The 13,590-nt window shown below is 41.8% G+C and overlaps 2 protein-coding genes across 2 annotated transcripts; one reads left to right on the top strand and one right to left on the bottom strand.

The window, feature by feature from the left end:
- Window positions 1-4,462: 4,462 nt before the first annotated feature.
- On the bottom strand, window positions 4,463-12,078 carry cox7a1 (cytochrome c oxidase subunit 7A1). Its single transcript, XM_079572861.1, has 4 exons — window positions 12,012-12,078; window positions 10,828-10,914; window positions 4,648-4,732; window positions 4,463-4,568 (listed from the first exon to the last, which is right to left on the bottom strand). The coding sequence occupies exons 1-4, from the start codon at window positions 12,024-12,026 to the stop codon at window positions 4,510-4,512; spliced, it is 246 nt and encodes an 81-aa protein (XP_079428987.1). The 5' UTR covers window positions 12,027-12,078; the 3' UTR covers window positions 4,463-4,509.
- LOC306964131 (uncharacterized protein) lies at window positions 7,005-10,622 on the top strand (the record flags this gene model as incomplete). Its single annotated transcript, XM_079558040.1, has 3 exons — window positions 7,005-7,012; window positions 8,632-10,067; window positions 10,132-10,622. The coding sequence occupies 3 exons, from the start codon at window positions 7,005-7,007 to the stop codon at window positions 10,620-10,622; spliced, it is 1,935 nt and encodes a 644-aa protein (XP_079414166.1).
- Window positions 12,079-13,590: the final 1,512 nt, after the last annotated feature.

Below are 13,590 nucleotides of genomic sequence, written 5' to 3'. Positions count from 1 at the left end.
ACACGCTAACACACACGCTAACACACACGCTAACACACAAGCTAACAAACGCGCGCTAACACACACGCTAACACACACGCTAACACACAAGCTAACAAACGCGCGCTAACACACAAGCTAACACACACGCTAACACACAAGCTAACAAACGCGCGCTAACACACAAGCTAACACACACGCTAACACACAAGCTAACACACAAGCTGACAAAAGCGCGCTAACACACACGCTAATACACAAGCTAATACACAAGGTAACAAACACACGCTAACACACGCGCTAACACACACACGCTAACATACGCGCTGACACACGCGCTAACACACACGCTAACACACACAAGCTAACACACACAAGCTAACACACACGCTAACACACAAGCTAACACACAAGCTGACAAAAGCGCGCTAACACACACGCTAATACACAAGCTAATACACAAGGTAACAAACACACGCTAACACACGCGCTAACACACACACGCTAACATACGTGCTAACACACACAAGCTAACACACGCGCTGACACACGCGCTAACACACACGCTAACACACACAAGCTAACACACACAAGCTAACACACACGCTAACACACACGCTAATAACAAGCTAATACACAAGGTAACAAACACACGCTAACACACGCGCTAACACACACACGTTAACACACACGCTAACACACGCGCTAACACACACGCTAACACACGCGCTAACACACACACGCTAACACACACGCTAACACACGCGCTAACACACACACGCTAACACACACGCTAACACACGCGCTAACACACACGCTAACACACACAAGCTAACACACACGCTAACACACACGCTAACACAGACAAGCTAACACACGCGCTAACACACACGCTAACACACGCAGTAACACACACGCTAGCACACAAGCTAACACAAAAGCTAACACACAAGCTAACACACACGCTAACACACACGCTAACACACAAAACACTCAGGGGGTGTTTTTGATAAGGAAATAGCAAAACAACATGGCTAAAAGCTCCAAAAAAAAAAAAAAAGCTCAGAGGTTCTTAAAGAGGGGGTGTTCTGCTTTTGTCAGTCCCATAGCACCAGTCTATATCTCACTACAATGATGACAAACCTTCTGTTGGTCTGTAAATGCAGTAAATTAGAATAACTGCCTTGTATAAAATGTCTCTCTCAAAATGGCTGTAGTGAATGTCTTGAAATAGGCCTCTGTCTCTTTAAAGTGCAACTAAACGGGAGTGGCAGAGCCTTTCCCCACCCACAAACACAAGTCAAAAAGTGCTGAGAAAGGGGTGGTCTCGGAGGCTTTGGGGGAGACGAGGGGAGTGAGTGTGTGGGCGGGGTCTGCTCTGTTGACAGTCTCAGACCACGCCCCTCGATCTGACAGGACTGACAGACGCTGTTACCGCTGTCACCACTGTGCGCAAGGTTGATTTTTTCGTAGGAGAGTTGGTGCATCTCATGACTTGTGATTGCTTGATGTAGCAACTAGTGATGCGGGTCAGGGTTTTTTTTCAACCCGCGGGTCCCGCATTTGGAGCAGGTTCTAACCCGACCCAGCCCGCCCCGCAACGTTGTTCTATTTTTACAACCCGCCCGCACCCGCACCCGCAACCATTAAATATTACGCGTTACAAATATGCTCCGTATGAACAGCACCGGCGTGTCATCGCGCTCTCTCTCTCTCTCCCTCCGAAGAGCGCTGGGCAAGAGGGAGAGAGGAAGAGCAGAGGTCGGCCTAACCGAAGTCACACACAGTCGCACATACGGTGGAAAATGGGAGACATGAGCTCCACAAAAGCGTTCTCTGGATCACAAGCTGCAAAACGCTGCTTGTTTTATGAAAATCCGACGTATATTTACGCCAAACACCTGCTGTAAAGACGACGGTGGAATCCGCAACCCGCGCATCACTAGTAGCAACTATCTTACGAAAAAAAAAAAAGATCTACTCGCTCGCTGTCAGTGACTGCGAACAGAGAGAGAGCATCGCACAGTAGCTTTCCTAAGGGATTTATTCCTCTACACCACCTCAGCCGAAGTGTGAGCATCGCAGGGGCGCCATCTACTGGTTTGACTGCGCGACGCGTGTCCTGGTTGCTGCGTGACGGAGGCGGAGGCGTGTGTGGGCGGGGCCACAGAGGCACAGAGGCAGAACTGATGACGTTTTGTGGACGCCGTGGACACACTCTCCTCCAACCGCAAAATATCAAATGTAGTTGCTGCGTGAAACCAGTAGAGGCGCTAACCCTGCGGTTTTAGACACAAAAGTGAGATTTTGAACAAGTTTGCACCAAATGTCAACATATTGACTGGGACATGTAGCTAACTCTATTCAACAACCATGTATACCGTTTATCAGCAAAAAAAAGTGGATTTGGTGTTTAGTTACTCTTTAAGAACCTCTGAGCCTTTAGACACGCCCCCTCCACACGCTGTCTGTGGCATCAGTGGGGAGGGGGTTCTGCTGAGGAGCAGTGGTTGGTTACTCGGCTGGTGACCAAAGCTCGGAGGCGTCTCCAGGAGGTGGGGGCGTTCCTAGGAGGACTCAGGCAAACCTATCCCTAAAATGGCCGCCATCAGAGTTTTTACAGATTACTCAGAAATACGTGAATGTGCCAAGGCAACACTTCAGCCATGTTTTTAATGAGGGAGTGACAGAATAACAGGATGGAAAGCTGGAAAAAGTCCATTTTGCAGAATACCCTCCCTTTAAAACTTTAGATAAAAACGCTGGAACAACACGACAAAAAAGTTCGTATCAGTTTTGCAGGTCTTAGCTTTCAAATGAGGCTCACACTGTTTCTCTCCAGTCGAGAAGCTTTTAGATTTGGGTAAAGCCGAACTGGAGACTGGAGGGGGGTCAGAGGTGAAGCAAAAACAAAACTCTTTGGCGAAGGAGGAAGTGGTTGGCCGAAACGCTCTCTTTGTCTTTACACTTTATTGGACAAACTATAGAGTCTTGAATAAACCTCCGCGAGTCCTCACCTGGTCCCGGTCCTGGTCCTGGTCCCGGTCCTGGTCCTGGTCCCGGTCCTGGTCCCGGTCCTGGTCCTGGTCCTTGGCACCGGCTCGGTCCCGGAGTAAGGCCGACACACAGCCCTCCGCGGCGGCCGCCAGGATCAGCTCGGCCTCGGAGCGGAACGTCTCCATGAAGCGGGCCGGGAGAGGAGCCTCTCGGGCCGGGGAGAGGCTTCAGGAGAGGCCGGGGAGGCACCGGAGCCCGGGACAGACCTCTCTGCGGGTCTGCAGGCCGACAGAGGAGCGCGGAGACCGGGTACAGGCGGCAGGAGAGGCCGGGGAGGGTTATTATCCCCGGGTTTAAGGCTAAAGATGGTAAAGATGGTTCTCTGCAGCGAGGGGAGAAATGGCGGCGCTGTTTACATCCGGGTCATGTTCTCTGCGGAGGACAGCGCTGACATCTAGCGGCCAGGCTCGGTAGTGCATTACTCAAGTACTGGGACTTCAGTAACTTTCTGCAGTACTTGTACTTTTGTCTCTTTTTTCAAGCAGGTCACACTTAACCTCTTAACTCCCGCCTGAACCGAGAGGATCTTTTTCCTCACGTCATCACATTTTTTTCCATCATTTTTTTGTTGGGTATTCAACTCATTTTTGTATGTTTTTTTTGTAATTTTTTCGTCCATTTTTCATCAAATTTTCATCAAATTTTGGTCAATTTATTGTCAAATTTTGGTCAAATTTTTGTCAATTTTTTGTCATTTTTTAGTCATTTTTTTGTAATTTTTTTGTAATTTTTGTGTCACATTTTAATCAAATTTTTGTCATATTTTTGTCATTTTTTCGTCATTTTTTAATCAATTTTTTGTCATTTTTTGTCACATTTTTGTAACTTTTTTGTCATTTTTTTGTCATTTTTTGTCAATTTTTAATCAAATTTTTGTCATATTTTTGTCATTTTTTCGTCATTTTTTAATCAATTTTTTGTCATTTTTTGTCACATTTTTGTAACTTTTTTGTCATTTTTTTTGTCATTATTGGTCAATTTTTTATCAAATTTTTGTCATTTTTTGGTCATTTTTTCGTCAATTTTTGTCATTTTTTTTTCGTAATTTTTTTCGTAATTTTTTATCATTTTTTGTCACATTTTTTGTAACTTTTTTGTCATTTTTTTGTCATTTTTTGTCAATTTTTTATCAATTTTTTGTCATTTTTTGGTCATTTTTTGGTCAATTTTTTATCAAATTTTTGTCACTTTTTTTTTAATCATTTTTTTTCTCAGATTTCCATCATTGTTCCAGTTTTGTTGCTATTTTCACAGCTTTTTTCCAGAAGCTTTTGGATTGGGGTAAAGCCAAACTGGAGAAAATGTGCTCGGTTCAGGTGGGAGTTAAGGGGTTAATGCCCAGTATTATATTTTTATTTTGTTTTTTAGATTTGCAAACATTCCATCACACAGAGAAGAAGGACCAGGTTTGACACATTTATTGAAAACATCACTTCACTCAAACAGGATCATCTCCAGGAGAACTCATCATATTCAGTCCTTCTTGCGCGGTAAGGCCGCCCGGAGCAGCCAGTACACGGAGTAACAGGAGCCTGCAGAGAAGAGCACCGTGTTCTGAAGCTGCTCCTGTGAAGGCGATTTGAGCTGTGAAGGTGTGGTCATGTGACTTACCGGTCAAGGTGAGGGTCATGGTGAACCTGTAGAGCAGAACGTCCACCGTGCCGCCTTTGATGTGGACGGGCAAACCGTTATCCTCCTGCAGAGACAACCCCCAGTCACATGAGCAGTCACATGAGCAGTCACATGAGCAGTCACATGAGCAGTCACATGAGCAGTCACATGACCAGTCACATGACCAGCCACATGACCAGTCACATGACCAGTCACATGACCAGTCACATGACCAGTCACATGACCAGTCACATGACCGACCGTGACCTCTGAACCTACACCTGATCCAAGCACATTTTACCCCAAATCAGGGTCACTTTTCAGGGTCACTTTTCAGGGTCACTTTTCAGGGTCACTTTTCGGGGTCATTTTTCAGGGTCATTTTTCAGGGTCATTTTTCAGGGTCACTTTTCAGGGTCATTTTTCAGGGTCATTTTCAGGGTCATTTTTCAGGGTCATTTTCAGGGTCACTTTTCAGGGTCATTTTTCAGGGTCATTTTCAGGGTCACTTTTCAGGGTCATTTTTCAGAGTCATTTTTCAGGGTCATTTTTCAGGGTCGTTTTTCAGGGTCACTTTTCAGGGTCATTTTTCAGGGTCATTTTTCAGAGTCACTTTTCAGGGTCATTTTTCAGAGTCACTTTTCAGGGTCATTTTTCAGAGTCACTTTTCAGGGTCATTTTTCAGGGTCACTTTTCAGGGTCATTTTTCAGGGTCACTTTTCAGGGTCATTTTTCAGAGTCACTTTTCAGGGTCATTTTTCAGAGTCACTTTTCAGGGTCATTTTTCAGAGTCACTTTTCAGGGTCATTTTTCAGGGTCATTTTTCAGGGTCATTTTCAGGGTCACTTTTCAGGGTCATTTTTCAGGGTCATTTTCAGGGTCACTTTTCAGGGTCATTTTTCAGAGTCATTTTTCAGGGTCACTTTTAAGGGTCATTTTTCAGGGTCATTTTTCAGGGTCATTTTTCAGGGTCACTTTTCAGGGTCACTTTTCAGGGTCATTTTTCAGGGTCATTTTCAGGGTCATTTTTCAGGGTCATTTTCAGGGTCACTTTTCAGGGTCATTTTTCAGGGTCATTTTCAGGGTCACTTTTCAGGGTCATTTTTCAGAGTCATTTTTCAGGGTCATTTTTCAGGGTCGTTTTTCAGGGTCACTTTTCAGGGTCATTTTTCAGGGTCATTTTTCAGAGTCACTTTTCAGGGTCATTTTTCAGAGTCACTTTTCAGGGTCATTTTTCAGAGTCACTTTTCAGGGTCATTTTTCAGGGTCACTTTTCAGGGTCATTTTTCAGGGTCACTTTTCAGGGTCATTTTTCAGAGTCACTTTTCAGGGTCATTTTTCAGAGTCACTTTTCAGGGTCATTTTTCAGAGTCACTTTTCAGGGTCATTTTTCAGGGTCATTTTTCAGGGTCATTTTCAGGGTCACTTTTCAGGGTCATTTTTCAGGGTCATTTTCAGGGTCACTTTTCAGGGTCATTTTTCAGAGTCATTTTTCAGGGTCACTTTTAAGGGTCATTTTTCAGGGTCATTTTTCAGGGTCATTTTTCAGGGTCACTTTTCAGAGTCATTTTTCGGGGTCATTTTTCAGGGTCATTTTTCGGGGTCATTTTTCGGGGTCATTTTCAGGGTCATTTTTCAGAGTCACTTTTAAGGGTCATTTTTCAGGGTCATTTTTCGGGGTCATTTTTCAGGGTCACTTTTCAGAGTCATTTTTCGGGGTCACTTTTCAGGGTCATTTTTCAGGGTCATTTTTCAGGGTCACTTTTCAGGGTCATTTTTCAGAGTCACTTTTAAGGGTCATTTTTCAGGGTCATTTTTCAGGGTCATTTTTCAGAGTCATTTTTCAGAGTCATTTTCAGAGTCATTTTCAGGGTCATTTTTCAGGGTCATTTTCAGAGTCATTTTTCAGAGTCATTTTTCAGGGTCATTTTTCGGGGTCACTTTTCAGAGTCATTTTTCAGGGTCATTTTTCAGGGTCATTTTTCGGGGTCATTTTTCGGGGTCATTTTTCAGGGTCATTTTTCGGGGTCATTTTTCAGGGTCATTTTTCAGAGTCATTTTTCAGAGTCATTTTTCAGAGTCATTTTTCAGGGTCATTTTTCAGGGTCATTTTTCAGGGTCACTTTTCAGGGTCATTTTTCGGGGTCACTTTTCAGGGTCATTTTTCAGGGTCACTTTTCAGGGTCACTTTTCAGGGTCACTTTTCAGGGTCGTTTTTCAGGGTCATTTTTCAGGGTCATTTTTCAGGGTCATTATTTAGGGTCATTATTCAGAGTCACTTTTCGGGGTCACTTGCTGGAAAATTAGCCTAAAAACTCACCTGTAAATTCTTTGTAATAACAGTATTGTTTCTACAAATGTCCAAGTTTGTGGTTTATTAAAGGAGGACAAACCGAAACGTGAACAACAGCTGGAAACATGTGGCTCAGGCTAAAGGCTCCAGTGTTGGTTTAGTCTGAGGACTGAAGCAGATGTTGCTGAAGCTTTAAACAAAAGGTTTCAGGGTCTTTTTTCAGGGTCATTTTTCGGGGTCACTTTTTCAGAGTCATTTTTCAGGGTCATTTTTCAGGGTCATTTTTCAGGGTCATTTTTTCATTTTTCAGGGTCATTTTTCAGGGTCATTTTCAGGGTCACTTTTCAGGGTCATTTTTCAGGGTCATTTTCAGGGTCATTTTTCAGGGTCATTTTCAGGGTCACTTTTCAGGGTCATTTTTCAGGGTCATTTTCAGGGTCACTTTTCAGGGTCATTTTTCAGAGTCATTTTTCAGGGTCATTTTTCAGGGTCGTTTTTCAGGGTCACTTTTCAGGGTCATTTTTCAGGGTCATTTTTCAGAGTCACTTTTCAGGGTCATTTTTCAGAGTCACTTTTCAGGGTCATTTTTCAGAGTCACTTTTCAGGGTCATTTTTCAGGGTCACTTTTCAGGGTCATTTTTCAGGGTCACTTTTCAGGGTCATTTTTCAGAGTCACTTTTCAGGGTCATTTTTCAGAGTCACTTTTCAGGGTCATTTTTCAGAGTCACTTTTCAGGGTCATTTTTCAGGGTCATTTTTCAGGGTCATTTTCAGGGTCACTTTTCAGGGTCATTTTTCAGGGTCATTTTCAGGGTCACTTTTCAGGGTCATTTTTCAGAGTCATTTTTCAGGGTCACTTTTAAGGGTCATTTTTCAGGGTCATTTTTCAGGGTCATTTTTCAGGGTCACTTTTCAGAGTCATTTTTCGGGGTCATTTTTCAGGGTCATTTTTCGGGGTCATTTTTCGGGGTCATTTTCAGGGTCATTTTTCAGAGTCACTTTTAAGGGTCATTTTTCAGGGTCATTTTTCGGGGTCATTTTTCAGGGTCACTTTTCAGAGTCATTTTTCGGGGTCACTTTTCAGGGTCATTTTTCAGGGTCATTTTTCAGGGTCACTTTTCAGGGTCATTTTTCAGAGTCACTTTTAAGGGTCATTTTTCAGGGTCATTTTTCAGGGTCATTTTTCAGAGTCATTTTTCAGAGTCATTTTCAGAGTCATTTTCAGGGTCATTTTTCAGGGTCATTTTCAGGGTCATTTTTCAGAGTCATTTTTCAGGGTCATTTTTCGGGGTCACTTTTCAGAGTCATTTTTCAGGGTCATTTTTCAGGGTCATTTTTCGGGGTCATTTTTCGGGGTCATTTTTCAGGGTCATTTTTCGGGGTCATTTTTCAGGGTCATTTTTCAGAGTCATTTTTCAGAGTCATTTTTCAGAGTCATTTTTCAGGGTCATTTTTCAGGGTCATTTTTCAGGGTCACTTTTCAGGGTCATTTTTCGGGGTCACTTTTCAGGGTCATTTTTCAGGGTCATTTTTCAGGGTCGTTTTTCAGGGTCACTTTTCAGGGTCATTTTTCAGGGTCATTTTTCAGAGTCACTTTTCAGGGTCATTTTTCAGAGTCACTTTTCAGGGTCATTTTTCAGAGTCACTTTTCAGGGTCATTTTTCAGGGTCACTTTTCAGGGTCATTTTTCAGGGTCACTTTTCAGGGTCATTTTTCAGAGTCACTTTTCAGGGTCATTTTTCAGAGTCACTTTTCAGGGTCATTTTTCAGAGTCACTTTTCAGGGTCATTTTTCAGGGTCATTTTTCAGGGTCATTTTCAGGGTCACTTTTCAGGGTCATTTTTCAGGGTCATTTTCAGGGTCACTTTTCAGGGTCATTTTTCAGAGTCATTTTTCAGGGTCACTTTTAAGGGTCATTTTTCAGGGTCATTTTTCAGGGTCATTTTTCAGGGTCACTTTTCAGAGTCATTTTTCGGGGTCATTTTTCAGGGTCATTTTTCGGGGTCATTTTTCGGGGTCATTTTCAGGGTCATTTTTCAGAGTCACTTTTAAGGGTCATTTTTCAGGGTCATTTTTCGGGGTCATTTTTCAGGGTCACTTTTCAGAGTCATTTTTCGGGGTCACTTTTCAGGGTCATTTTTCAGGGTCATTTTTCAGGGTCACTTTTCAGGGTCATTTTTCAGAGTCACTTTTAAGGGTCATTTTTCAGGGTCATTTTTCAGGGTCATTTTTCAGAGTCATTTTTCAGAGTCATTTTCAGAGTCATTTTCAGGGTCATTTTTCAGGGTCATTTTCAGGGTCATTTTTCAGAGTCATTTTTCAGGGTCATTTTTCGGGGTCACTTTTCAGAGTCATTTTTCAGGGTCATTTTTCAGGGTCATTTTTCGGGGTCATTTTTCGGGGTCATTTTTCAGGGTCATTTTTCGGGGTCATTTTTCAGGGTCATTTTTCAGAGTCATTTTTCAGAGTCATTTTTCAGAGTCATTTTTCAGGGTCATTTTTCAGGGTCATTTTTCAGGGTCACTTTTCAGGGTCATTTTTCGGGGTCACTTTTCAGGGTCATTTTTCAGGGTCACTTTTCGGGGTCACTTTTCAGGGTCACTTTTCAGAGTCATTTTTCAGGGTCATTTTTCAGAGTCATTTTTCAGGGTCACTTTTCGGGGTCACTTTTCAGGGTCATTTTTCAGGGTCACTTTTCGGGGTCACTTTTCAGGGTCACTTTTCAGGGTCACTTTTCAGGGTCACTTTTCAGGGTCATTTTTCAGGGTCATTTTTCAGGGTCACTTTTCAGGGTCATTTTTCAGGGTCACTTTTAAGGGTCATTTTTCAGAGTCATTTTTCAGGGTCATTTTTCAGGTCATTTTTCAGAGTCATTTTTCAGGGTCATTTTTCAGGGTCACTTTTCAGGGTCATTTTTCAGGGTCATTTTTCAGGGTCACTTTTCGGGGTCATTTTTCAGGGTCATTTTTCAGGGTCATTTTTCAGGGTCACTTTTCAGGTCACTTTTCAGGGTCATTTTTCAGGGTCACTTTTCAGGGTCATTTTTCAGAGTCACTTTTCAGGGTCATTTTTCAGGGTCACTTTTTGGGGTCATTTTTTGGGGTCACTTTTCAGGGTCATTTTTCAGGGTCATTTTTCGGGGTCATTTTTCAGAGTCATTTTTCAGGGTCATTTTTCAGGGTCACTTTTCAGGTCACTTTTCAGGGTCATTTTTCAGGGTCACTTTTCAGGGTCATTTTTCAGAGTCACTTTTCAGGGTCATTTTTCAGGGTCACTTTTTGGGGTCATTTTTTGGGGTCACTTTTCAGGGTCATTTTTCAGGGTCATTTTTCGGGGTCATTTTTCAGAGTCATTTTTCAGGGTCATTTTTCAGGGTCACTTTTCAGGGTCATTATTCAGAGTCATTTTTCAGGGTCATTTTTCAGGTCATTTTTCAGAGTCATTTTTCAGGTCACTTTTCAGGGTCATTTTTCAGGGTCACTTTTCAGGGTCATTTTTCAGGGTCACTTTTCAGGGTCACTTTTCAGAGTCACTTTTCAGGGTCACTTTTCAGGGTCATTTTTCAGGGTCATTTTTCGGGGTCATTTTTCAGAGTCATTTTTCAGGGTCATTTTTCAGAGTCACTTTTCGGGGTCACTTTTCAGGGTCACTTTTCGGGGTCACTTGCTGGAAAATTAGCCTAAAAACTCACCTGCAAATTCTTTGTAATAAAAGTATTGTTTCTACAAATGTCCAAGTTTGTGGTTTATTAAAGGAGGACAAACCGAAACGTGAACAACAGCTGGAAACATGTGGCTCAGGCTAAAGGCTCCAGTGTTGGTTTAGTCTGAGGACTGAAGCAGATGTTGCTGAAGCTTTAAACAAAAGGTTTCAGTTTGTGTGTTTGACCTGGAAAAGCCTCTGAGCTTCTGGGACTTTGTTCTTCAGACTCCGACTCGAGCTGCTGAAGAGTCGGCTCAGCACCGCGGGAAACTTCTGCAGAGAGAGAGAAACGAGACTGAAACACAGAGAAACTACTGCAGAGAGAGAAACTACACAGGGAAACTACTGCAGAGAGAGAGAAACGAGACTGAAACACAGAGAAACGAGACTGAAACACAGAGAAACTACTGCAGGGAGAGAAACGAGACTGAAACACAGAGAAACTACTGCAGAGAGAGAAACGAGACTGAAACACAGAGAAACTCCTGCAGAGAGAGAGAAACGAGACTGAAACACAGAGAAACGAGACTGAAACACAGAGAAACTACTGCAGGGAGAGAAACGAGACTGAAACACAGAGAAACTACTGCAGAGAGAGAAACGAGACTGAAACACAGAGAAACTCCTGCAGAGAGAGAGAAACGAGACTGAAACACAGAGAAACTACTGCAGAGAGAGAAACTACACAGAGAAACTACTGCAGAGAGAAACGAGACTGAAACACAGAGAAACTACTGCAGAGAGAGAAACTACACAGAGAAACTACTGCAGAGAGAGAAACTACACAGAGAAACTACTGCAGAGAGAGAAACGAGACTGAAACACAGAGAAACTACTGCAGAGAGAGAAACGAGACTGAAACACTGTAATGTAAAGTGTCACTGTACTATTGTGATATTTAATCCCGGCTCTAACCACAGCTCCCCCTGCTGGTCCTGGTCTGCACGTGCGTCTCACTCTCGGTGTGTAAAGTGTAACGTCATGTGACCCAGAGTGAACTTCGAGCTGAACTAAAAACAGACTCACCTCAGACGGCCTCGGTCTGACTCTCCAGTCACAAAAACAACTTGGCTCTGGTTCGGTTTCTCACTCACACTTTCTTTGGATTTATGTGTTTTTAGATGTTTTTATTTCTTAAAACGGCGGCTGCAAAATGTATTACTCTCCTGGGATGAATAATATCAATCTGGAACTACTAAAGACGAGGATTAGTGCTGGTTTAGTCTTAGTTAGTGCTGGTTTAGTCCTGGTTTAGTCTGGTTTAGTCCTGGTTTAGTCCTGGTTTAGTCCTGGTTTAGTCCTGGTTTAGTCCTGGTTTAGTCCTGGTTTAGTCCTGGTTTAGTCCTGTCTTGTCTTTGAGCAGGTCTTACCTGGACGTGGTTCATGTCGCTCTGAAGGACGAACTGAGTCTGGACTGAGTCTGGACCAGAGCCAGACTCTGGAGCCAAAGGCGACGCCGGAGCAAAGTTTCAAAATAAAGTCTGACTGAACTTTAATAATGACATAATGAATTAGGGCGGCTCGATTATTGAAAAAATAATAATCACGATTTTTTTTTTGTCATAATTGAAATCACGATTATTCAAACGATTATTTGTTGCCTTTAAAAAAATCCATCAAAAAAGTGACAAAAATCCATCAAAAAATGACAAAAATCCATCAAAAAAGTGACAAAAATCCAGCAAAAAAAAGACAAAAATCCAGCAAAAAAGTGACAAAAATCCATCAAAAAAAAGACAAAAATCCATCAAAAAAAAGACAAAAATCCATCAAAAAAGTGACAAAAATCCATTAAAAAAAGACAAAAATCCAGCAAAAAAGTGACAAAAATCCATCAAAAAAAAGACAAAAATCCATCAAAAAAAAGACAAAAATCCAGCAAAAAAAAGACAAAAATCCAGCAAAAAAAAGACAAAAAAACATAAAAAAAAAGACAAAAATCCAGCAAAAAAAAGACAAAAATCCATCAAAAAAGTGAAAAAAATCCATTAAAAAAAGACAAAAATCCATCAAAAAAATGACAAAAATCCAGCAAAAAAGTGACAAAAATCCATCAAAAAAAGACAAAAATCCTGCAAAAAAAAGACAAAAAAACATAAAAAAAAGACAAAAATCCAGCAAAAAAAATGACAAAAATGCGATTATGCTGATTTTGTAATCGTTTACTGTTGTAATCGAAATCGTAATCGAATTTCGATTAGTTGCACAGCCCTATAATGAATAATAAATGAAAACAGACTAAATATAAGCCAGTTTAACTCACGTTTTCACATCAACATGAAAACATTATGAGCCACAGAATCCAGAAAAGACGGGTTTGAATGTTTTTATTTTGTGACGTCACAGCAGTGAAACATTAAAGGTACATTATGTAACTTTGCCTGGTGACGGTTTAGTTTCCACCTCGGCCTCACAGCTCTCCAGGATCAGCTGATTTGGAGGTGAGAACATCCACAACACCACGACTGTAGAATTCCAACATTTTTTGTCCAAACACCAGATCAAAAACCTGTAACTGTCCTGCCTCTTCCTAAACACGTCCACAGATGCAGAAACTCACAAAACAAAGGGAAAGATTCAGTAACGATGAAGTAATGCAGGTGTTTCTGTTATTTACGACTGTACTAATATTGGAAATAACAGGCATGTTCTTCCTCTTCCCACACGAGGTAAAAATGACCTCATGGTGAAGGAAATATGTCAGGGTTTTAGTTTGAATCCTCAAGGTTCAGAAAATATGCAGAAGTTTGAAAATACATTTTGAATCTGTTTTTTAGAAGCGTTTTGAAAAATGGTGATTACAATGTAAGTCTATGGACCATGTAAATGAATGGGGCCACGATGGCAATACATTTGAGTGACTTTACGATTGAAAGTTGGCAGTGAAAGGGTTCTAATAATTTAAAAGTTTGATTATTTTTATATGTATGACAAGAAGAGAGGTCAACC

This window comes from Gobius niger (genome assembly GCF_951799975.1).
Source record: "Gobius niger genome assembly, chromosome: 1".
NCBI classification, from domain to species: Eukaryota; Metazoa; Chordata; class Actinopteri; order Gobiiformes; family Gobiidae; genus Gobius; species Gobius niger.
This window is presented reverse-complemented; position numbering and strand designations above follow the sequence as displayed.